The sequence below is a fragment of the Castor canadensis genome, chromosome 7 (genome assembly GCF_047511655.1).
Source record: "Castor canadensis chromosome 7, mCasCan1.hap1v2, whole genome shotgun sequence".
Lineage (NCBI taxonomy): Eukaryota > Metazoa > Chordata > Mammalia > Rodentia > Castoridae > Castor > Castor canadensis.
In genome coordinates this window covers 138,203,324-138,228,596 of record NC_133392.1, presented here as the reverse complement: position 1 = coordinate 138,228,596, position 25,273 = coordinate 138,203,324, and the positions used below count along the sequence as shown (strand labels likewise).

General features: G+C 45.6%; 1 protein-coding gene across 4 annotated transcripts in view; it reads right to left on the bottom strand.

The window, feature by feature from the left end:
- Csmd2 (CUB and Sushi multiple domains 2) overlaps nucleotides 1-25,273 on the bottom strand; it is a 546,763-nt gene that overhangs the window by 97,332 nt on the left and 424,158 nt on the right. For all 4 annotated transcript variants that reach the window (XM_074080637.1, XM_074080638.1, XM_074080635.1 and 1 more), the window contains 6 exons: nucleotides 23,161-23,299; nucleotides 19,670-19,857; nucleotides 9,647-9,841; nucleotides 8,564-8,680; nucleotides 7,322-7,435; nucleotides 1,096-1,191 (listed from right to left, as the gene is read on the bottom strand). In XM_074080637.1, the coding sequence (XP_073936738.1) occupies nucleotides 1,096-1,191; nucleotides 7,322-7,435; nucleotides 8,564-8,680; nucleotides 9,647-9,841; nucleotides 19,670-19,857; nucleotides 23,161-23,299 (849 nt within the window). The remainder of the gene's footprint in view (nucleotides 1-1,095; nucleotides 1,192-7,321; nucleotides 7,436-8,563; nucleotides 8,681-9,646; nucleotides 9,842-19,669; nucleotides 19,858-23,160; nucleotides 23,300-25,273) is intronic.

Here is a 25,273-nt window from a genome sequence, read left to right as displayed (position 1 = left end):
CCCTCTAGAAACTGGCCCAGGGATGCACACAAAACAGGACTGGAACAAAGGCAGTCTGGAGGTGACCCTGGGAGCTGAGGGCACTTTCCCTCAGGGTAGGAGTGGACAGTCTCCAGGGTGAGACCTATTTTTCTGCACACAGTTGGACACACAAGGTTGCAGCAGAGCTTCCAGAAGTCATGGGGGATAATGAAAGCTCCTTGGTCCCATGTTTTTCTCTGGTTCTCTGGTGATTTCCTCATCATTCAGGGTCCCACACTTGCTTCCTAATAGGGAGTATGGCCTTTCTTCTTTTGCCTTCATGGCCTCTGCTTTGCCTTGGCCTCTCCTCCCCATGTACCTTAAGCCCCTGCCCAGGGCCTTACACAATGGTGGATTGTGGGACCCTTTAACTCAGATCCCAGGGGTGGCGCCCTCCCTGTGGTAGAATTAGTCCTGCACCAGGAAATGCATCTCATCCTGGGCAGAGTGGAATGAACTGGACCATGCTGAGAAGTTGGGCCCTGGCAATGTGAATGCTCTCCTGGCAAGGGGGCCTGCAGGTAAAGCCAGAATGTTCCATGACTGCCTTTCTAGGTCCGTAAAGATGGGAATGGACATCCATTACCTGCTTGACCAGCTGCCTTGTGAACTCTCTTTTAATCCTGTCAGTGAGGGACTAGTTAATATTAGGCTCATTTCATACAAGATCAAATTGGGGCTTCAAGATGTGGAGTGGTTAGTGTCCATCCCTCATCAGAGCCTTACAAACAAAACCAAGCTCTATGAGAGAGAAAGTCCAGGTTAAGAGGCTTAGGTGGGTATCCCCAGTTGCCATTTGGACTGTCTCAGATGGTGGGAGTGGGGTGTAGAGGGGCCAAGGAGGAATTAACTTCTCATATCCGATTTAATTTCTCATTCAACATAGAATTTGGTACAAGAAATGTCTGTTGGGTAAACAAGTGTATAAAATTCAACTCAATATCAGGGAATTTCCTCTGGCTCTAGTACTTGCCCCTAAACATCATGTGGGGTCAAAGGTCCTTATTCCCTGGGTCACAGAGTCACTGAGGAACTGAGATGGCCTTGGCTTTCTGGTGTCCACATCTCACATACCTTGGTAGACAAAGTGGAAACCTTTGGCTGGTGCTTGACCTTTGGCACTGAACTTAATAAGAACTTGATTGGAGGTAGCCAAGGGCAGCGACTCTCCTGCCAAGATAAGGGGTAAGGAAGAGAGGAAGACAGTGAGCCCCAGAAGCTGGGCCCAGCAGATAGAATTCCTGCCAGGAATGAGGGGCAGAAAATGCCTCACACAGTGATCCATTCCATGTTCTAGGACTTCCTGAAACAAAACTTCACATTTTCACTGCACCTGACAGTCTCAAGTTTACAGAAGAATTTTGCATCCATGGTCTTTCTTTGACCTGTGGTTGATGTGAGGTTGGCATGACAGAATTCAGCACCCTCATTTAACAAACCCAGACAGAGAAGTTCAAAAAGATTACATAACCTTCCCAGAAAGGAGAAAGCTGCTAAAGACATGGTGATCCACAGGGATGGAGAGAATAGCCATTATCACACTGAATGGTGGTTTACTTGGAAAACCAACATAGATCTGATTAAAAATAAGTAAATAAAAAGCACCAGCTTTGGGGAAGAAGGGTGATATGATCACCTGAGAGCAATTGGCTTTTCCCATACTTCCCAAGAAAGTGATGGATAAGTAGAGTGAGAGTGAAAGGGCATGGTAGAAATAATTATGCTGGGACAACCAAACAGAAGCTGGGACTGTCTCAGGCACACCGGGATGTATTGTCACCCAGACAGTAACACACAAGCTGGAAGAAAACCTGGATGGGCATGAGGTGCTAGAGGAGGCAGGCACAGCCTTTGCAGCAGAAGATACGGGTATAGATCTGCTGGGTGTGGTACAGGTGGGTGAAGGAAAGACAGCACCAACTGAACCCACAGACCTGCTTGTCACCACCTTCCTGTGGAAGCCCAGGGAAATGTGGTGGCAGGCAGTGGTGTGGCCCATTTGTATGCTGTTCCTGTGAAACTTTAGAGAACCCAGGGAGTGACTGCAGACTCTACCCTCAGAAGGGAATAAAGGTTACAGAGGGCCAAGCTACATCCCCAGTGCAGAGAGGAATGCAGTTCTGACCCACCAAGGAGCTATTGGGAGTCACCGGAAGGTCCATCAGTGCTTCCAGAAACCCCACATGATGCTACCAGCCTGGGGAAGGGAGAGCACACCTAGATTTAAATGTGGTCCAGATGGCTGTCTCTGGCTCCTCCTCTCAACAGAGGGGAGCAGAATGAAACACCAGTTTTCTGTCTTCCCACCATTTGGTCTGACAGATGTGAGCTAGGACCCCAGTGATTGCTCACAAAGCCCTGGCCACATGCAGTCTTCCCTCTCCAGGGAAAAGCATAGAGTAAAATCACTGGGCATATGAGAAGATTTCAAAGTTTTCAGGGAAGAGAGCACTCAGAAATCAAAGAAAAGATTTTCATGTAAACAGGAAAAAAAATCTCAGAAGGTCATCTTTCTTCCTTCCTTCCTCCCATATCTGTGAGGTCAGAGGAGGAAGGTGGCAAAGGAAGGATTTAAGATCAATAAAGGTAACAAGGGATGAGAAATGCCAACATATGACTATGGATTCTGCAACAATTGAACAGTGAAAAGGAGATGAAATTGAGAAATTCTTCCAGAATCCACAGGAAAAAAAAAGGATGAAGAGATCAAAACAATGAGAGCAGGGACACGTGACATGGAAGTTAGATGAGAAAAATCCAATAGGCATATATCAGGAATTCCAGAGAGAATTGGAAGGAGAAAAAATAATTTTAGAAGGAAGATACCTTTCTTAAGACTTGAGGCTTAGCCTGCAGCAGCTTGCCAAGTGCCAGATCTGATTAGTGAAAAGAGAATCCCCTCTATAGCATGTCCTAGTGGGCTGTTAAATTTTTAAAATTAAAGAAAAAGTATGAAAATCATATGGCCAGGAAAGCATAAGCTATTTACAAGGACAAGGAATTAGGTTGGACCCCAATTTGTCTGTAATATTATGTGTTAGGACAACGGCTGCAGTTTTGAAAGATAAAATGAGTGACTCATAATTTGATTTGCGATTGAGTTGTCATTTATATGGTATGTTAAGAGGAAGGCATTCTCATGCATGCGAGTGAAAGAAAGTACTACAATTATGAGCCCTACTGAAAAAAAGAACTAAAGTAGAGAAGTTAAGAAGTGGCAGTAAGAAATTCAGCCAGGAAAGGATGGCTAACATCGCCCCCCACCCCCCACCAAATAACTGTTGTTAATGAGGTAACAAAACTAAATGCAAATGTCAAAGCTGGTCTTTGGGGAAGAAGTTCATAATTTTGAAATAATTACTAAGACCGTTAACACAAAAGCCCAAATAAACAAATAAAAATTGGAAATTAGAGATGGGTCAGGTATGAAAGGAAAAGTGAGGGGGTAAAACCAAAATAACAAAGCAAATCCCAGAAAGAACAAAGCAAGATGACACATGCTAGCCCAAATATTTCATTTGGAAAATAAGTCAGCAGTCTTCCTCTTGCAAGAAAAAGACTTAGAGAAAATATGGAAAACAGATCAGGAAGCATGGATATGAAAGTTGTTAGAAATACCAGAAGAAAACAAAATATCATAATTGTAGCGGGAGATAGTATGCATGACATTCTTAATCATTGATATATCAAACAAGAAAATGAAATAAAGACGTCGAGTAGTGTTCCTTAATTTAAACTTTTTTCTCAATCTCAATACATGTCAGGAACAAGGACATTGTTCAACCTCCATCAGTTCCAGTGTGGCTTGTTATGTGTGTTTCTCCAAGTGAGAAGTAAGATACTCTCTGAGTATGTCAACATTGTTGTCTTTAGGTCATAACCACCCTTCCTTCCTTCCTTCCTTCCTTCTTCCCTCCTTTCCTCCCTCCTTCCTTCCTTCCCCTCTCCCTAATTTCCTCTTTCCTTTCTTCCTTCCTTTCCTCCCTCCTTCCTTCCTTCCCCTCTCCCTAATTTCCTCTTTCCTTTCTTCCTTCCTATCTCCTTCCTGCTTGCTTTCTGTTTTTATTGGTCATGTACACCCATATCACACCTATATTTATATTTACAGGTCCTAAATATATACCTTTCTTTACCTATAGGTCATATACCTATACTCATACTTCTAGAGTTATCTATGTATCGATCTACGAATCTATGCATGTGTGTATGTATCTAGCTATGTGTCAGTTTTGAAAACCATCTTACCCTGAGAGGTGCTGATTTACACCCTTGGTGGAGTGTATGTGTGCATGGTGATTCTGAAAAATCAGTTGGTGGAGAATCCCTGATGGATGGATTTGAATAACCATATTGAGTAAGATTGATCTAATAGCTATTTCAAAGCTCATTTATTCCTACCAGCAACTCTGTGGGTAGAACTTCTACTCATTGAGTTTTCTCAGAGACATCAAGTGCTGTGCCTACAGTCACCGAGCAGGTGCACAACAAGGATGAAGAATCTGGCCAGTATGACTGAAGAGCCTGAGTGTGTACCTTCTCGCTATTTGGCCTCTCTATCCTACAGCGAATACACATTCTTCTCAAATACTTATGGAATCTAAAAAGAAAATGTCCTTGTCTACCAAGAGGACCACATTTACTCTCCAAAGTAGAAAGGTAGGCCATATTCACTAACCATGTGGCAATAAAAATAGAAGTTAATATAAAGACTTAATGCAACACGGACAAAATCCACATTCTCGGGGGCAGGGGAGAAGAGATAGCCTTAAGCAACTCTTGGATAAAAAGGATACTATGGGCTACTTAGAAAGTAATGATGGTGCAACTAGTACCTATGGAAATCTATGGCAGGAAATGACACTGTATCCGAGCATCCTCCTTATTACATAGGGAAATAACAAAGCTCTCAGGTCAGGATGTAACAGCAAGGAGAACAAAGTAATTTGGAGAAACAAAAGAGGAGAGAAATTATGAAATAAAGGCAGAGATTAATTAGAAAGTAACAATAAACTCTACCGAAGAACTGGTAAATTGAAGCGATAAAAAATTTAAAAACAAAACCCACATAAAACCTCTGTACAGCTGAGAGAAAACAGGGGATTGTGGGTATAGCATTTTCAGCATTAGAAAGGCAGGAGATAGAACCACTAAAGCAAGGAGTATTAAACGTCATCAGAGTATAAAAAGTTATATTGCTAAATTTAAAATAAATTCTGAAATGAATTTTTTACAAAAGATAAAATATCAGCACTAAAATTAAAACAATATACCTGAATGGGTCAGTTGCCATGTAAAGAACTAAAAGAAAAGTCACTGAAGAGGAGGGAATTAAATAACGAAGTAAGTTTATTTGCAGATAACATTGCTTCTTGCCTGGCAGCAACGTTAGTACTCTTGTAGAGGGTTCAATGACTTAGACTTTACTAGCAAAGACCAGTTAGAAAATACAAGAGGAAAAAAAGACCCATTTGTAACTAAATAGCAACAAAAATGACTATAAAAATATCCATGAAATATCTAGGAATAAAGTTGACAAAAATAAATACTGCTTAAATGAAATGATAGTGCTTTCTCAAAGGTTCCAAGAGACAAATAAATGGAGAGACACACCACATTCCTGTATAGGACGAAGTGTTAATATACAGATGTGAGTTCTCCCCAATTTAATCCATACATTTTATGAAATTCTAGTCAAAATTTTGATGTGATTTTTTTAACCTGACAAAATAGTTCTAAATTTTATTTGAAGACAAAATAAGCAAGAATAGCCAAGAATCAAAACAAAGAATGACTGTGGGGACTAATATATTTAAAATTATTTAAATGTATTTGAAGTTATTATAACATTAAACACTATGATAGTGTTAAAATAATTAAAATACGAACAAGAATAAACATGTACTTAGAGGAAATGGATGAAAGTCTAGGAAAAGACCCTCAACTTCATAAACATTTAGTATATGTAAATCTGGCATTTTGAAAATTCTACTAGGACAACCGATTAACTATAATTTGTTAAGAGTCTCCGTATTGAATGATAAATCAAAATAAATTCCAAAGGCATTAAGGCAAAACAATAAAACTAAAAAGAAGCAAAAGATAACACAGAGGAATACTTATTTAATCAGCATAAAAGCAAAGGAGAAAACTATAAAAGAAATCATTGATAGATTTGATATCATGGGAAATTTAAATTTTCTGACATTAAAACATACCCTGAAGAAAATTAAATGGCAAATGAAAAACTGGAGTGGAAGTCATTTTATAGCATATAATCTACACAAAAGGCTTTTTATTGTAAATAATATATATATTACTCATAGTAATATGGATGTCTACTCCAAAAATTAGAAATGAGTGCTAATAGAAACATTCACACAAACTTGCAAACAAAAAACGCATGGCCCAATAAATGCATTAAAAAGGTTACCACCTAGCTACAAATAAAAGAGGCAATTAGAAAATCAGATACTATTTTCACTTTTCAAACTGATGATGCCTTTGTTTTTTTAATTACCTAGTTCTTGTGAGAATAAAGCATGCCTCTTACTAACTCTTGGTGAACAAAGTAGCAAGATCTTTCTGGAGGGGTATTTGACAATCTGCATAAAAAGCCTTAATGAGTTCAAGTTCATCTCCTTTAACTTGGCCATTCTACTTTAGAGACGCTAAGGCTACAGTCAGAAATGTGCATAAAGTTGTATGTATGATACAATGAATTACTATTCATAAGAATAAAAATGTAGAAATAATCTAAATGTGTAATAATATAGAATTCATCGCATAAATCTTAAATAAGGGTATGAGAAACTACTAAGCACCATTTCAAAATTCTATTCTAAAGGAAAAACATAATGGCAGAGAAAAGTTCACAGTGAATATTTCAATAGAAATATGCATATTGTTTTATTCAATAAAATATGTAAAAGATTAAGTCTAAGTAGATATGTCGATTGGAAAGAAATATATTACATCTTATCAGTCGTTCTTTCTGGATGGTTTTTATGTAAATTCTCCATTACGATGATTTTATTTTGCCCCTAAATTTTCTACAATGAAAATACAACATGCTTATAATTAGGAAAAAAAAGAAAGGCTGGGTCTAGATATAAGCCAACAGGTGCATGCAACACCTGTCATGTTTGGCATTCATGTTGTGAAGACATCTCAGCATATCACAAACAAAAGGCTGTGCGGGTCCATCTGTGGCCATGCAGTGCCAATGGGGCCTTGTTTCCAGTCTCAGGCACATGACGTCCCCAGCCCACCACCATCCCCATGCTGGCCCAGCCCTGGGTACCTGTGTGGGAGCCAGAGAGTGAGCTGAGGAGCCGAGAATGCTGGCTGTGACCATCGTGCACCTCCACTACATCATTGAGGGCCGTATGGAAGAAGGCAAACTGTCCAAACACCACTGTGGGGGAGACATGATGTGAAGAGCTCAGTCTCACTGGCAAAGAGAAGATGCTTGGGGCTGGTGACTGTGAGCAGCCAGTGTCCATAGACAGGTTGCAGCTCACTGTCACTGACCATCCTTAGGATGAGCTGCTTGTAAGATGTGAGCTCCTTGTCACTGGAGGAATCCAAGCACAAAGTGCATGTTCACCTATTAAGGATTGTGCTTGGGCAGCAGATGGGCTTGGGCACTCTTTCAAGATTTTCTCAGCTGGGAACTCACGAGTATGCTGGGCAAGTGTGCTGGGGCAGGAGTGGGTGCACAGGTGTCAGAGCTCACCCGAGGATAAAACTGGAATGTGGAGAAGCAGGAATGTGTCTCGAGTTGCAGTGGCCCCAGGACCCAGCAGAGTGCATGGCCCTGTTAGCTTGGTACTGAATGTTGGCTGAATGACTCAAACATCAGGCCCTGTGCTTGCCCTATCCATCTTTGGGAACAGCAGCCAGCTCTCCTGGATGGTCAGAGCACACTGATGTCTTTGCCACCCTCAACATCAAGCATATTTTTAAACAGTTGTTAGGATACCATGGGAAAAAAGCAGCCAGAGTGATCACCTGGTTGCCCTTCAGGCTCTTCTTGAATGCCTCTAGGGCTGGCAGGGCTCTAGAATATCCCTATTACCAAGTAGGAAATGATTCTGTTTCTTTCTGTTTGGATTTCGTGGGATCTGCAGATTTCTCTGTATTTTCAGGGCAGCAGCCTGCTACTCAGCTTTTTCTTGCTCCTACTTACAGTTGTGGGCCAGGCTCTGGCTCACAGAGGGGATAGTGGAGTGATGTGGTTCCCAGTCATTCTCACCTGCACTTCCAGGGCCATCTACATCCCACTCCTTCCCTCGTCCCTGTTCCTTGGTTCCCAGCACCCTGGCTACCTGCCCTCCTACTTCTGTCCTTCTTCCCCCTCCTGTCAGGAATGCCTTCTACACACCCTGCATCAGAGCACCAGCACTCAGCTGTCCTGGTTGGGAGGCTGCTCTGCCCACTCTCACAAAGGTAATGGACAACTGGGAACAGCCTGGGGAACTGCCATTTGGGAATAAAGAGGAAGAGTCAGAAACAATGAAAATAAATTTTAAAAATCCCATACCATAGTCCTTGGGCACGGTGACAAAATACAAGCAGGTCTGTCCACTGGTGTAGTTCTGGGGGTAGTTGGGGGACAAGACAACTCCATCTGAACCCAGATACTGTCCACCACAGGGGGCTGAAAGAGAAGCCAGAGAGGGTTCAGATGACACTGAGGGAATACATCAGGTATCATCTGCTCACCGCCTGAGCCTCTGGGCCTGGCAGGGCTGTCTGAGGTGGGTGATCATATGCATACAGAAGGGGCATCTGAGAAATTCTCCAAGGACATCATCTATCCCTGACCCCAAACCCACCCTGATGCCATCAAGTGCCTCCTGGGCACATGTCATCCCTTGTCCTCTTACTTAACACTGGCATGGGTCCCTGAGGGCACAGCCCTCTCTTGCTTACTCAGGGGCCTAGAGATGGTCTGCTGCCCCATGGCTGATGTGCACCTGGGAAGGTGATGTCTCATGAGCAGAAGGCCAAGGCTTTTTCCCCCATATTAAACTGCTTGGAGCCACTAGGTCTGGCCACCTCCTGTTCCAAGACCTGTTGCCATTTCCCACAAGGGGTGGGCCTTAGCTCTATCCTCTCTTGCTTACCACAGGCGCCACCATACTCTGAAGCGTGAATTGTCCCCATGTTCTTGAGGTTCTCAGACTCATTCCCATCTCCCTTGTGAGGACCCATGGCTAACTTAGCCCCCCCTGGAATCAGCTCACTCTGCACAGTTGCTTTACACAGATGACCCCTCAGTGATGTCCCCAGGCCCAGGAGCAAGCCCAGGACTACATTTAACTCCCTTCTCCTGGTGTGCCCTCCTTTGGTGGCACATCTGCAGGCCTCTGTTGAGGGCATGAGCATCTATCTGCATGGGGGTGGGGACATTAGGTGATAGAAAGAGATGACACATCGACAGGGACCAGCACAGCTGGAGAATGATGGTTCCCATTCACAGCAAACTCATGTTCACCAGGCCCTGCTTGCCTCATAGGAGTCACTTCTGAGGACCATGTCCCACTTCCCCTTCCCCTGGCCAACAGTACCCATACCCCGGCCTCCTTTGATCCTCAGAACCCTTCTGCCCCTGCTCCCGTACCTGTGCAGACTGGCCGAGGGTTGTTCCACACGGGCTTCCCATCGGGCCCCAGGATGCAGCTCAGGGTGGAGGTACCCTCCACTTCATAGCCCCCATGGCAGTAGTAGGTGACGGAAGAACCCAGCTTGAGGTCAGACCCCACCCGTGTGCCATTCTTGATGGAACCAGGGTCAAAACACGACTCCCGAGGGTTTTCTGGAAACACAGACAGACGCATGCATGGAGAGGGAAGGCTTATTGGTGGCCTATTTCTGAAGTGGCCAGGGTTACTGGTCCTGGTCCCTTCAGGTCTACACGCTTTTTCTAAATTTGGCTAGGGATCTATAGAGTCATGTTGAAGAGTGAAGTCTCCCCTTTCCTCCCACTCTCTTGCCATGACCCACAGAGGAAGGAGGCAGAGCTGGACCTTGGGGGTGCCCTCTCCCCGCTTCACTGGCTCCTCCACAGAGAGCAGGCGTTACTCTGTATGCAGGGAGTCACTATCCCGGCAGTCATTGCAGAGACAAGCAGGGTCCCTGCAGTAAAGGTCAGTGCTCAGGCATAGCCTTCTCCCCGACTCATCTCTGCCCCCGTCTTCAGCACAGCAGGTATCTGTGGGTTTTTTCCCCCCTCCAGCTGGAAAGTAAGTGACATCTGTTTTTGGACACTGCTCCTTTTCTTCCTCTCCGTTCTGTGGCATCTGCTCTTCAGGCCTAGTCATATTCCCTAGTGTTGAGTACCAATTCAGGGAGGCACAGGAAACCTTACTCCAACCTCTGAGTTGGGTTCCCCCAGCCTCTGGAAAGGTCAAAGGCTCCGATACAGCTTCTAGAACTTCCACTGGGTATTGAGTCCTCAACTATTTATTAAAACTGCAGCATTTTTCTACCTGGCCACTGAGCCTTACATGCCTTCCCAATCAGGCATGCCGTGGATATGGCTGTCATCCCCTCCCATAGTTGTCCCTCTGCACTGGAAAGGACTGTGTTTGATGCTCTCGAGGACCGAGAATACTAGCCAGGGCCATGTCTCTCGAGGATGCTCTACAGTCTACTTCCCTATCGATGGGAAATCCCAAGCAGCTCCTGGGAGCCAACACTTGTGCCCACCATTATTGCATTTCCTAGGTCCTTCTTGATCTGAGATCACTGATGTCAAGGGGCCATCACAGGGCTGGGCAGTGGCAGGACATAGCTGAGACCACATAGCACCAGAGACATGCCACTGGCATGAGGCTCTGGTTAGAGTCCTGGTGGCTGTGCTGTGGGGGGTAAGAGAGAAGTTTAGAGATGGGGGCTCACACTGACAGTCACTGCAGAAAGCTGATATTCACAGTGTGGTGCGAAGGAGGAAAAGAGCCAGCATAGAAAGGATCAAAGTTCCGAGATGAATGGCTCAGGAGGAATTTAGCTGAGGGCACTTCTGTCACCTGGATACCTTTTAGACTACACACAGGTGGCAGCTGCTGCTTGAGGCTGTCACTTAGCAGCCAATCAGCCTGCTGACTGATGGGATGGAGCTCCGAGAGTCTCCGATTCCATCACGTTCAGCACTCTTGCATTTGAGCCCTTCTGACCACTCTGCCTTTTAAGTCTTCCCCATGGCCGGGCATGGAGCAGTCCCAGGAGCACCACTACACTGAAACACAAGTGGGCGCAGAAGGTAGTCATCCACCTAGCAAAAGACCCCTCTGTGGCTTCCTTGAGTGCCCCATGGTGCACAACCCTGACCCCTGAATCAGGTCTGTCCTCTCTCCATGCCTGTGGCTCTGGCAAGAATGCAAATGGTTACTGGTAGTCCACATGTGAATAGCAGAGACATCATGAACTGTCACCATGGCTTATGCTTTTCCTCTGTCCTCTCCATAACCTCACAGCGAGTCAAGTCTTATTTGAACTTCAGAGAAATTAAGTAACTTAGTGTCAAGTTCACACAACTCATAAGAAACACCATTAGCTGTAGTGACCCATATCCATTTCCCCCAGTTAACCCTTACACAATGGTAGAGATCTTTAAGATACCTGCTAAGTTCTGCATTTCCTAGCCTCCTGGGCAGCCAGGTCTGGTATAAGGGATGCAAACACAGTCAGACTAGGTCAGTTGAAAACAATTCAACACAAAATTCTTCCTGGACTACAAGGCCTCATAGGTGCTACCACCAATGTCCCCTCTACGATGTCACCTCCTGTTGTCCCTTTGCTGACTTTGCTCCACATGCATTGGCTTCTGTGCACAGAACACTCTGCCATCTGTACACCCCACTTTCTCACCTCCTTCAGGACTCAGCTCTGTGTCTTCTTGGTCACATCCTCCATGGGCAGCTAAAGCTGCATTATTCCTTGTGCTCACTTCCATCCTTCTATGCTGTATTTATCTCCACTGTGATGCATACTCTTCCATCTACTATATATTTACTTTAGATTTTTCTATCTCCTTCCACATAGTTCCAGCTCTTTAATGGATCAATGTGGAACTTCTAGAAAGGTTACACAAACGAAGATGACTCAGTTTCGAGAATGCTCATTGGCTCTTCCTTCCTGCAATCTACAACTCAGAGTTGGCTGGAGCCCAGTTATACCAGCAATCCTGAGATAACCTTGAGGATAGGCCCCATGGTCCAGCATGGAAGAACAGAAAGACAAAAGGTGCCTAAGTAGAGCTATCTCATCAGCCTGCATGCATGTCTTCCTGGAAGGAGACAAAACTTCCATATTGTTTAAGCAACTGTGTTTTGGGTAACTGCTGTACTAACATTGGCCCCCCCCCCATCAGTGCACAACTGACCCAAAGCTTTACACGAGTCAGAGTGTCCTTTCTTCCCTTCTCTGTGTGGCAAACACCTACGCTTTTCAATGACATCCTCTCTGAGCAGGTTTCTTGAACTTTGTCTTCTCTCTGGCCTCATCTGTCTTTCATTTCCTGATTAGAGCAGCTCTCACATTATCTTGGTAGATTGGGCAAGTTTATCTTTTTCTAGTGGGGTCTAAACTCCTGGATGACAGGAATAATCACTTAGTCCTCCCGTCACCCCAGCAGCTTGCACAGAACTTGCCACCAGGGCTGGTGGTATTTGGCATACAACACAGGCTTAATAGATGCTGCTGAATTGTTTGGCTGAACACTTTGGAGCTTGGAAACCCAACAACCACATCACCAGTTCCAACTACAGACTCTATTGTGTATTTACTCACATTCAGAGGAAGACGTGCTCATCATTCCAAGCACCATCACATATATATAAGGACGAGGGTAATGACAGTAATGATAGGCCCTTACTTACGAATGTCACCTTATCATTTTCAAAGCACTTTTCAATCTGTTATCTCATTGGTGTCTCACAATGCTCTCTGCAGCAGGCAGAGCCAGGGCAGCTCATGGTCAGGACAGACATGAGGAATGTGGTGATTGGAGAAGCTAAATGAGTTTTCTAATCCATTCAGTGATTAAGAGACAGAATTAAGACCAAAATCAGGTCTTCAGTCCGCCAAACCCGAGCTCAGCTGTGGATGATAAAACTAAATGACTAAAACACCATGATAATGGTAATAAATAAAACCCAAGCCCTCCGGAGTGGGCAAATTAAGAGAACCAGCTTCTCTCTGGTCCTAATAGATAAGGTCTATCTCCAAGTTTTTTAATAGCAAAAAACCCCTGAAAACAATAGTTCAATAGCCTACTGGTTGAATTGAACTTTCAACCAGTAAGGAACTAGTTAAAAAAGTTTGGATTAGAACCACCCACTGATACAAAGCAGCCTTTAAAAAGGACAGCACAAATCTTTTTAAGTGGTTTGTATGTGCGTGTGTGCGTGTGAGTGTGTGTGTGGTACTGGGGCTTGAACTCAAGGGTCTCACATTTGTTAGACAGGTGCTCTACCACTTGAGCCACTCTGCCAACCCCAGCACAAATCTTTGAATATTGATGTGGGAAGATGTCCAACATCTATTGGTGGGCACATGTGTGTGTACACACACCACACACATACACAAAAACAGATTATAGATTAGTACACATGATGTGATCTCATTCATAAAGAACAGGGTTTGGCAAACTATGGCCCCCAGGTCACTGGCTTCCTGTTTTTGTAAATAAAGTTTTATTGGAACCTAGTGTTGCCTACTTGCTTACATTCTGTCTGGGCTGCTTTAGCATTATGGCAATGCAACTAAGCACTAGCAATAGAGACCACTTGGAGCAAAACATTTACTTCCTGGCCCTTTAAAAATAAAATCTGCTGGCCCTGTCATAGAGTTAGCATTACTTTATATTGGTAAGCAGAAGGAGATAGCAAGTCGTTAACGGTGGTATTTCAGGGGGTGGTGGTACTAGTGGGATAAGTTTTTAGTTGCATCTATATTGTTTGACTTTTCCCATCAAGCACATGTTACTTCTAAAACAGGCAAAAATGAAGACATTTGCATTTTGAATTTGTAAAGGAAGACCCATGACAGTGGAGGGGATGGGGATGGGATCAGGAATAGAAATTTGGTCATAGCTCCCAGGTCTGTAGAGTTACTTGCAAAGGTTTGAAAGAGAAAATAGATAGTTTTAATATGTTCTGGTAAAAGCTAAGTTACCTTGGCCTTTCCTAAGTTATTTCAGATTCTCTCACACATGCTTTGAACCCTTCCCTTTGAACCCTCTGCCCCGCTTTTACACAGAGGGCTTCTACTCAGCCTTCAAGGCCCTGTATAACTGGCCCCTGTTCAATAAGGCTTTCACCACCTGCCGTTCTGAATGGGTATCCGACTCTCTTTCCCAGAATAACCTGTTCTTGTCTTTTCTAACTTTTTACCCTCCCTTACTTCTGGTTTGTCTACTTATTTCTTGTCTGTTTCCCTCACTCACCTTTGAATACACTGGGTAGAGACCATGGCCGTGTTGTACACTGCAGTATTCTCATGAATGCTTGGCCTCCCGTATGTGCATGGATGTCCTAGCTCACCCTGCCTCAGAGGAGGCCATCACACATGCTGGAGGATGAAACTAAAGGAGCTGCCCCTTTCTGCTGATATCACTGGCCAGGAAAAAAGCAGTAAGCTTCCTGGAACTCACTTTTAGTTCATAAATCAGGACCCCACTGCTTCCTTTTCCTCTAGCACAGGGTAAAGCCTCCTAAGAGGCAGGTCTCCATAAGTGTCACAGAGCAATGGTCTCATAGAACACCCCCATGACATGATTGAATTCAGAATGATCTAAAAGTTCTGCTAGAGATGACTCAGACACCACAGCCATCTTCCAGGAGCAACTGAATGTCCAGATCAGAATCAGGTGGGCCTCCACCCTTGCATCTGTACAAGTGTCTGTCAGTCTATCGCTAGGATACGAACTTCATGTAGGCAGAGGCTTTGGTTCCCTGTTTTGTTCTTAGTCCTTACATCAGCGCCTGGAACATCGCAGGTGCTCAGTTAATATCTACTGAAAGAAGAAAGGAGTAACAATGGCAAATGCAACAAGGCTGCTCGGTGAACACTTGACTTAGTCCTGGTCCCCTGGGGGTCCCTCAGGGACTGGAATTGGGATAGAAACTGGGAAGTGACACAGAGGCAGCCGTGTTTGTCCTAGGAGGATGAAGAAGCAAGGAAAACTGGCCTGCAGGGAGGAGAACACAGCAAATACTCAGAAAAGAGCAGAAAGGAGACAAATCCTGAACTGGGGACAGTGGTCTTCCTGACTTGAGCCCCTGGAAGTTTATGCTTCCTATGGTAGGCTCCTGCATTCCACAGATATTTTGCCTTTTGTGTTACATCAGAGTGCGTTTTTGTCACCTGTGTTGTTAAAATATAGAACCCTTTTTAGTTTAGTTGTTTTCTAACAACAAAGTCTCTTTTCTGATTCAGTTTGTTTGGAGTGGGTTTCTGTTTCTTATATTCTTAGAATAAATTATTCCCTCTCCCTCTTTTATCTCTTTTTTCTTTCTCTCTATGGCTTTCTTTCCTTCTCACTTCTTCCCTCCCTCCCTCCCTTCCTTCCTCTTTCTTCTCCTTTTCTTCAGTTGAGCTAGAATGCTTTTTGATGTGAAACTGAAATATTCCTTTAGATTAACTAGGGGAGTTGGCAGGAAGGGCTCCTGATCTCTCTGCCTTGTGCCAGAGTGGTTTTCCTGTGCTCAGCTCAGCCAACTCTGGCAATATCTCTCCATATGGGGCACTTGTGGGCTCTCCTCACTTCCGAAAGCCCCAAGGAGCCCTGAGGCCACAGATGCCCGGAGTCTAGATGGTCAGCATTCGCAGAGGCTTGGATTTCTCTAGAAGATGTGGTGGCAGAGATGGCTCCCAGATGGAGGAGGCTTGCTCTTCTCTTCCTTCCTAAGAACCCGCACCTGCTTAGAATGCCCATCCTAACTGGGTTGCACCTCCATCTGCAGTGCTCTGTGGACTTGCAGGTGCAGAGTGTCTGGCAAAGTATACAAGACACCCCTCTATACACACCACAAATTCTCATGTTATAATTATTCTCACTCATACATTACATGCTGGGTCTATTTACTGACCTCGTAACAACTTTTATTAGTGTCACTGTCCCACCTTATATATAAAGAAGCTGATGCTCAGAGAAGTCAGGCAGCCAGTTTTGGGCCATACTGTTAACATGTGATGGAGCCTATTCCAAAAGATACTAAGCATGGATGAATACTATCTGAGAACACAGTAGAACCATTCTAGGAATCAAGGGATCCTAGGATAGGGGAAGGAGACCATAGGGGAAGGCAGGGGTCTCTGGGCTCTATCATATGGACTACCAGGCCAGAAGTTCAGGGAGGTAGTTGACATAACAAAGTAGTAAAAGGTGGATACATAGGGTGTGCCTCCTGTCCTTCCTCTCCCCTGTCATTGGCCTTCTTCAGCTCCTTGGTTACTCAGAGAGCAGCTGGGAAGATATTGTTCCTGGGCTGTGTTTTGGACTTGAGGACCCCTCTAGATAATACTTTGGGACAGCAGGTGAAGATGGAAAGGGCTTCATGGAGAAAGAGGACTTGGAGACATGGTTCTTAGCCCATGCATCTCAGCAGACAACATCTGAAGAACAAAAGGCCTTAGCCAGGTGGCCATGAACCAAGGTGACTGGGAAGGATGCTGAGGGAGTTTCTACCCACTAGCTTATTGTCCCCAAGAAGGGTTAAATGAAGTCAGCTTGGAAAGATGAGACTGACAGTGATGACATCTGGAGTGAAATTGTGGGATCCCCGCCAAGAAGAAGAACCCAGTTGGGACAAGTCATTCAGCTTGGTGGTTGCTGGGGCTTGGCTGAGGCTCAAAGATATTACTTGTAGTGGCTCCAAGTGTCAAGGCGATGCAACTTTTTCTCACTGTCCTTGACATAAACCCTTTTGGGCTTAACAAAGGGTGAAGTTTGGCAAAGTTAGTGCAATAGGAGGACCAGAGTGGGCAGAGAAATGGAGGGTACTGATGAGAATATGAATAGAGAAGATTAACAAGAAAAATGGTCACGATGATATGATGCTGGGGTTGGTGATGGGTAGAAAAATGGAGGTCCCAGGCTGGGTGTATGTCACACCGTCCATTAGAATTCCAGAATGTCTGACTTTATTTGTCCTGACAAGGGGATGTGGAGAACGGTTCGGGTACAGGAACTTTCTGCATGACAGATGTCTGGAGGAAGAGAAAATGGCAAAATATCCATTCCCAGCTGCCCCATGAGGCAAGGAGACTACAGGCAAAGCAGTCTCAATTTTGTACACCCAGTATCTTCTAAAACAGTACTTGACAAATAGAAGCCAGCCCTCAGGAGCTCAGTGAGTTGATGGACAGGAAAAACACAGGGCTGTGTCGGCAGCTGGTAAACTGTGTTAGCCAGCATCGTGATTGGCATTATTTGTGAACTCATATGGGATATTCCCAGGGGTTGCCAGAAATCGTTAATTAAGAAACATTTTCAAAGGTGGCTGAGGCCCTACATTATGCAAGTGGGAAACATGAGCCAGAAAAATTTTAATTTTAACTGGTAATGTGACCCCATTTGTATACACGGGCTGATAAGGCCTTTGAACTTAGATTATAGTAACAATAACAAAATCTATCATCTCTAGAGTATCTGTGGAGGGTATATTGAACATTCTAGGCATTATAATAATCTCTCTACATACATATAACATGTGTGTATAAAATATCCTTGAATCTTAACCTTCTGCAACATCATTTTTATTGCCCCTATTTTGTAGAGGATGTTTCAGGAGATAATTACTTGCCAAGCTCACAAATCAAGCAACAAATGGAGCTAAGATCTGGGTAATGGGGTCTGTGATAATAAAGGAAGAAGAAAAGGTCAGAAAGTGTTGGCAATAATGGTGCCGGTGGGTTTCAGTTCTTACTGCACCCTTAAGCTCCTGTTTTCCAGGGTCACAGTTCAGCCTCAAGTCTAGCCTGAATCCTCCTTCTGCCCCAACCTCCAATCAGCATGAACCATAAGATCCTAACCAATCAGTTCATGCTGAGTCCCACTGAGGGGTATTTAAGCCCCTGCCCCCCTCTCTCTCTCTCTCTTGGCTCTCTGCTCTCTCCCTCTCCCACCCGGCAATAAAGAACCTCTTGGCCAGATCACTCCTCTCCACGTGGTCACTTTTGGGGCCTACATTTCCTTACAGAAAGAGAATAACAGTGTAGAAGAAAGTGGAGTGTCTGGGAGCTGGGAACTCCCTCACTTTTATTAATAATATCTGAACATTATAGAACGCTTGATGTGTGCCAGGCACTGTACTGAGGACTTCAGTGCATGGGCTCACTGATCTTTGCAGCATTTCTATAAGGCATGGATTTTTTTCCCCACCATCTCAGATGAAGAAATTTTGAGAGGTTAAATAAGTTACACAACTGCTAAGTAATAACCGTAAACTTTTAATCCAGTTACTCAGACAGGCAGGGACCACAGCCTGTTTTTGTGTTTTTATTGGCACATGGCCACACCCATTTCTTTGTTTTGTCTGTGGATGCTTCAGCTCTACAAGGGCAGGGTTATTTACTATCTTTAAGAAAAGAATTGTTGACTCCTGCTTTTGACCCCTCCACTATTCAGCATGCCTTAATGAATTCAAAGGTATAATAGAAGTAAGAGCATGGAAGAGGTAGAAAGATAAGAAAATATGATCAGGAACTATCAGAAAGTTTATCTATGACAAAGGTCAGAGTATGGTCAGGGAGCGTCCTTTGTTCAGAGGCCCAAGCACTTGATCTTAGGATTGGACAGGCTGCCTCTATGGGCTGCTGTGATTTGTGTGTTCCCCAGAGATTTATGTGATGAAGACCTGGTCTCCAGTGTGGGGATGTTGAGGTGGTGGGCCCTTTAAGAGGTGTGGCCTGGTGGAAGGTAGTTAGGTCATTGAGGGTGTGTGTGTACACTTTCTTTGAAGGGAATAAGGTTGTTCTCATGGAACCCCAATTATAGCGGGTTATAAAAAGAGCAAGCCTGGCTCCTGAATCTCCCTGGCTTCCTGTCTCACCATGTGATCTCTTCTGCATGGACTCCCACCACTGTGATACTGTCCACCATGAGGCCCTCACCAGAGGCCAAACAGATGGACTGACTTAATCTTGGACTTACAGGTTTCAAAACTGAGTTAATAAATCTTTCTTTTAATATACAGCACAAGTTGTTTATGGACCTAGACTGGGTCATTGAAATTTCCTAGGATGGTGGGAGGTTTTGGGATAGAGAGAAAGATTGAGCTTTCCACCAGGACTTGGGACAGTGAGGTAACCAGGATTATGTTAGCTGATAGCTTTGGAGTGGAGTTATGAGATTGAAGTAAAACTTAAAATGATCCCCATGGAAAAAGGGAAGAAGAAGCCATGAAGTAGAATTAGGGTGCAAAAAGAGTGCTATCCCCTTCTCTCTGACCCTGGGGCATATGAGTGGGAAAGACTAAGCCACCAAGGGAAGGTAGATTCTCTCCAGGTGCAGCAGTGCTGGTGTTGGCCTGGGTTCCCTGCGGTCCAGCCCAAGGCTCTCCCCTCTGTGTTACACTGCTCCCCCTTGGCCAGGCCAAGCTGGCCCTGCCTTTGGGAATGTCTGTCACCAGGCCCTTACCTGTGTAGTCAATAACGAAGCCAGCATTGCTCACAGATGCGTCACTGCGGAATGCGAGGAAGAGGCTATTGCTGCTGCTCTCAATGCGGCTTGGGAGCTGGGAGCCATAGAAGCTTCCTATGAGAGGGCTGAGAGAATCCCGTCCATCGTAGATATGGAGGAAGTCATAGCCAGGCTCCAAGTTAAAGCTAGGGAACAAAAACATCCCATCCCCACCCCACTAAGGTCAAATGAAGGCTCATGCTGGGGCCTTAGGCTCAACCCAAGGATGGGGCCTCCCAGGGAGTAAGCCCACCATCCCACTGATACCCAACCCTGGAAGACTAACTGGCAAGGATGGAGAGGATGAAGCCCTTTGGCTTCCCAGACAGATAGGAAAACATATAGGGTGTGTTTGGGGCAGAAGGAATAGGTTCAGAGTCAGTGTTCAAAAATCTGGGGTTGAAAACCTCATGTTCTCCTTACACAGGACAGAAAATGAATAGTGTCAACTCCAGGGACAGAAGGGCCAGCCGAGGCAGGCCTAGAGCCCAGGTTTCTTCCTTGCCTCTAGTGTTTTGATAGAGGCGTGAGCCTCCTGAGGAGCCATTCCCAGGTAGGAAGGAGCCTGTCACCATGAAGAAGCTTCACTTCGTTCCTTCCTTCCAGGCCAGCTTTCTAGCTCTGCTAGGATCTGCCATCACCCCACTCCTAGCACCACCCCCAGGTGTGTCTCTCTCTTAGCTAGCCTGACCCTGGTGCATGCGTGTGTGCATGCGTGTGTGCATGCGTGTGTGTGTAAATTCACTCTAAAAACTATCTGAGTTTAGCAACTTGAGTATTTGAGCTCCTGAAGGTAATTCGTGCTCCACTGGTGGGCGTGGGAACTGTCTGACCCACTTTGGGACCCTGTGTGCTGTCTCTGCTAACTCTGAGCACGGGCCCACTCTCTGATACAGCAACTCTGCTTTTAAGCATAAATCCAACAAAGGCAACTGATATCAATCAAGGGGGCAAACATGAAAATAATGAAAAGTAAATGAGTTTGCAGAAAGACAGATTTCTGATGCAAATTCGCTCACGCCTAACCATGGGCCTGGATGCCCAGGTACCCTGTTTGGCTGGACTGAGAATGAAATGGCCCTTCTACCCTTTAACTAAGACATATGGTGGACAGAGGAGGCCACAACATGTCTAGGACAAACAGGATAAAACCAGTAGGGAGACGAGGTGGGGGGTTCAGGGGGCAGATATGCACCCATCTACACAGTACCCTCTTATCTCACACTGGTGTTGACTGTAGGGTCTTACTTCGCTGCTGGGTGCTATGGTGTTGCTCCTCAATTCAGCTCCTACCCACCTGCTCTTTCAAAAGTCTCCAGGAAAGAGTTCTGGAGTGAGTCATTCCTGGTCACAAATTACTTCTTAATTAACTGTTTTCTGTCTGTCCCTCCCTACCTTCCTCCTCATCGTTTTATTTGAGCCCCTTTCAGATGTCAGGCACTGTGCCTGGTGCCAAAAATAGGGGGACATGCCAGACACTAGCTAGCCCTGCCTTCCAGAAGTTGATAGTGCTATAGGAGGCACTATATGACAGACCAAGGAGTAGAATACAAAGTCTCCATAACGCAGAATGGTAGCATACTGGGCCCAGGAGAGGATGACAGTCAGGATTTCATGGAGCTTCAGCCTGAGCTTGTCCAGGGGAACAAGGCTGGGGGGGGGTGGAGGGGAGGAAGTTGCTGGAGGGCAGAGCAGAGGCAGGGTCCAGGGCAAAGAAGAGTCTGTGAACCCCTGGGAAATGTCAGGAGTTCAATTTGGCCTGGAACTCAGGGAACAGAATGGAGTGGGGACTACCTGGATAGAAGGGCAAAACCCAGATCCCTGGAAGTCACACTCAAAAGTTCAGACTTATTTATAGGCAAGACAGAGTCATTCAGGGATTTTAAAATAAAAGATTATTTATTTCTTTGCTTTTAAACTGATGTATATGTCAAAACCCAGAACATTCCTGGGAACTTCCCTAGGGCCCCTTCTCAGTCTGTCTTCCCCAGAAGCCACTACTGATCAGTTCTCCTCACTACAGATTAGATTTGGTGATGTTAAAACTTCACATAAGTTGAATCATACATTGTCTGGCTTCTTTCACACTGAGTAATACTTTTTGGACTCATACACATTATTGCTTACACCAGTAGTTCATCCTCTTTTTTTGTAGCTGCTGAGCATTGTCATTATAGTGTTAAAATGGAACAGAAGGTGGTTATTTCAGCATTTTTGAGAGGCACAATCCTTCTGACAGTTAGCTACTGAAGAGAGTGGCATGGAAGTCCAGATGGGACAGAGGGACTGGTGTGGAGACTAAAAGAGCCATTGTGATGGGAAATAAAAATGATAGGGGCTCAAACCAAGACAGGAATTGGTAGGATGAAGGGGAAGATATATGGGAAGATGAAGGCAGCAGGGGAGGATGCCTTGGATGCTCATGAACGGAGTAGTGAGGGTGGGTGACCAAGTCACTCCCAGTGTTCAGAATGGAGTTTGTCTAGGGGGAGCAGCTGCAGGCTTGGTTCTCTACATGCTCCATCTGAGGTGCCCACAGGCACCAGGAAGAGATGTTCAACAGCAAGACTGGGATCCTACAGCTCAGAAGGAAGTGAGGTGAGACAGGGAGCATCCTCCTCTTCTAGGCAGAGGCTGGGTCCCTGGTGGGATGAGCTTGTTCTGGAAGGAGATACAGGTGAGAAGAGGGACTATGGCAAAGCCTGGCAGAGATGAGGGGTGAGGAAAGGTAGACAGGAAGTCACAGAAGAGGCTAGAGAACCAGGGGAGATGAACTTCTCAAAAGACAAGGGGAAAAATGGCATTAAGGGTGGTGGTCATTTGTGGTCAAGAGATGGAGCAGGCTAAGACACGGAAAGCTTCATGTTGTTTGACAACTGGGAGTTCACTAGCATCTTTCATCAGAGGAGTTTCCAATAGAACCATGGAGGCAGAGGCCAGGTTCCAGTGGCTGAGAGGGGAGGGAGCAGACAGAAGTTGGGGCTTATCTTTTGAAGGTTTGCTTGTGAATGGAATGAAAGAGGGGCAGAGCTGTGTGGGGAAGTGGTGGGGAACGTGAGCCTGGCCATGTGAGGGAGCAGGATGGAGGGACCATGGGGTGGAAATGCAGAGAGGGAAGGCAAGGGGCTTCAGGAAGAGCCTCCTTTCTCAGTCTTAGTATCTGCAGAGGTAACAAAGGAATACTGATAGCAACTTCAGGAATTATTACAGGGATTACATAAGATGATGGTGTGAACACTGGACACAGAGCCTGGCAAGGAGGAGATGGTCAATAAACACTGGTTTCCTCTCTCTCTCTGTCTCTTATCTCTCTCCCTTCTTGAGTTGTTTGCCTCCCAAAAAACTGAGAATTCTGTCCACAGACCTGCACATACTCACCTAAGGACCCAGGTCTTCCACCCCCTGGCTGCTCTGAACCCTCCATCTCCCACCCGGGGAAAGGTACATACATGTTAAATACCAGGGCGATGACGTAGTCTGGTGACACGGTCACTTTCCAGTCACACTCCTTGCCTGGTGGATAGGGCTCTGGGTAATTTGGTGACAGGATGACTCCTGATGGTCCAGTCAGGTCTCCCCCACAGGGAGCTGAGGAGAGAGGAGGGTGCGGATAAGGTGGTCACCCTCATTTGGCCACATCTTAATAGATATTGATAAGGCTTGGCAGGAAAGGAATTGAAACTGATAGGCCCAAGCTGAGGGAAGAGTGGAATAATGCAGCTTTATTTTCAGGAGGTGGAAATGTTTTAGAAGTAGGAAGCAGTGGCATAATATCTCAAGTGTACCAAATACCACTGAACTGTTCACTTTAAAATAGGTCATTTTTATGCTGTGCTTCATCTCAATAAATTATTATTTAAAACCCACTGGCTCTTCCCCTGCCTTGTTATGTGACCTTAGGGAAATTACCTAACATCTTTTGGCCTCTGTGTCTTTCCTCTATGATAGAAAAGAGATAGTATCTTCTCAGTTGGGTGGTTGTAGGATTATTGGAGCGATTCATTGAAGCATCCGGCATATAGTAAATGGACAATATGGCACCATCATTGTCTTTTAGGCATGCAAAATACGCGGTGTCCGTCCTCTGCCTCATGTGCAGGTGCCAGGCGAGACTTACGGGTATTTACTGCAAGTTCCATATACTGGATGTCACGAGGATGGAAATCATGATGGCACTTGACTGGCTTCCTCCACTACCAGTGCTTTTGGAATCTACTTGTGGTCCACATGCTTTCCAACAGTCCAAAGGCCTTGCTCAAGAGTGAGAGTGCACCTCAGTGGGACAGAGGCACCACAGTCCCTAATGACTCGTTGGCGGCCACTCTCCCCAGGGCTCACGGGCCTCTCAGGCAGGCAGGGAGAGGCGAGGTGACCAGGTGATACAACAAGCTGCTGGCAAGATATGATGGCGGCCGCCTTAGACACTGAGCAGGTCTGCCTCTACCTGGCCGGGGCTGTTGCTGTACTGTGGCACGAGGCTGAACAGAGTGGATGCTGGGAAGTGTGTGGGGTCATGAGCAGGACACGATGGCTGACAGGTTACATATGGTTCCATCAGGAAACCCTAGGGCACCACTGAGGTTGGGAGTGGAGTCAGCAAATGGTAGCCCCACAGAGGTGCAGAGAGCAGAAGGGGTGGCCAGAAAACCCAAGATGGTCAGCAAGGTGGGAGTCAGAGTGTGTGTCCTAGCACCGAAGTCAAGAGAGGCCACTTGCTTGCTGCTGAGATGAACTGTATGGACTGATGCTGTGGCTTTTATTTAGCAGAGGCTAAAAGGTTTGGGTCAACCCAGAACAGGATTTCTGAAAAAGGGCAGGTCCTCAGGCCAGGCCATGATACAACAAGCCCCAACATACTGAACCTAAGCCCTGTAGGGACATGAACAGTGTGATTTTCCCATGGGAAGGTATATCCTAATTTCCATGTTGATTTCAGAAACACTCAAGCAGGCAGGTGCCTGTCACAGGTCAGATGCCACCATGACACTTTAGATATGTTCCTTCATTCCTGTCTCATTGACAGCTCCACGAGCTGAGGATTATTTTCCTGGGGTATAAAGGAGGAAACTGAGGCCCAGAGAAGTGAAGTAACTTGCCTCTTCACTCTGAGACTTAAGTCCATGGCATCTGGCTGCAGAGTCCACCCCCTTCTCTGGAGCAGTGTAGGGTTGCCTCTGAGCTTCCCTGAGTGAGGACAGTGCAGAGTCCTGGGCTCCTTGCCCCTCACCTGCATTTCTCCACTGAGCCCTCGCTAGAGCACAGGGCTGCGTAGAAGGGCAGACCAAGGCCTGGATGGTCAGGACCAAAAAGCTGGACTGTGATATCCAGTCACAGAGAATGGCCTTATCTCACCCAGCCTAGAGGGAGGTCTGATGTAGTGTGTGTGTGTGTGTGTGTGGTGGTGGTGGTGGGGTCTATGTTCAGTTAGAAGTGTCAGCTGCCTGGGGGGTCTTCCCCAGGTTGCCCCATGATGCCTCCATTCCAGGCCTCTGCCTCCCTTTGCCAGTTTTGGGGTTTCTTCCCTCAAGTTTGCCATAGACGGGATGAATCTGGGCATTTCTG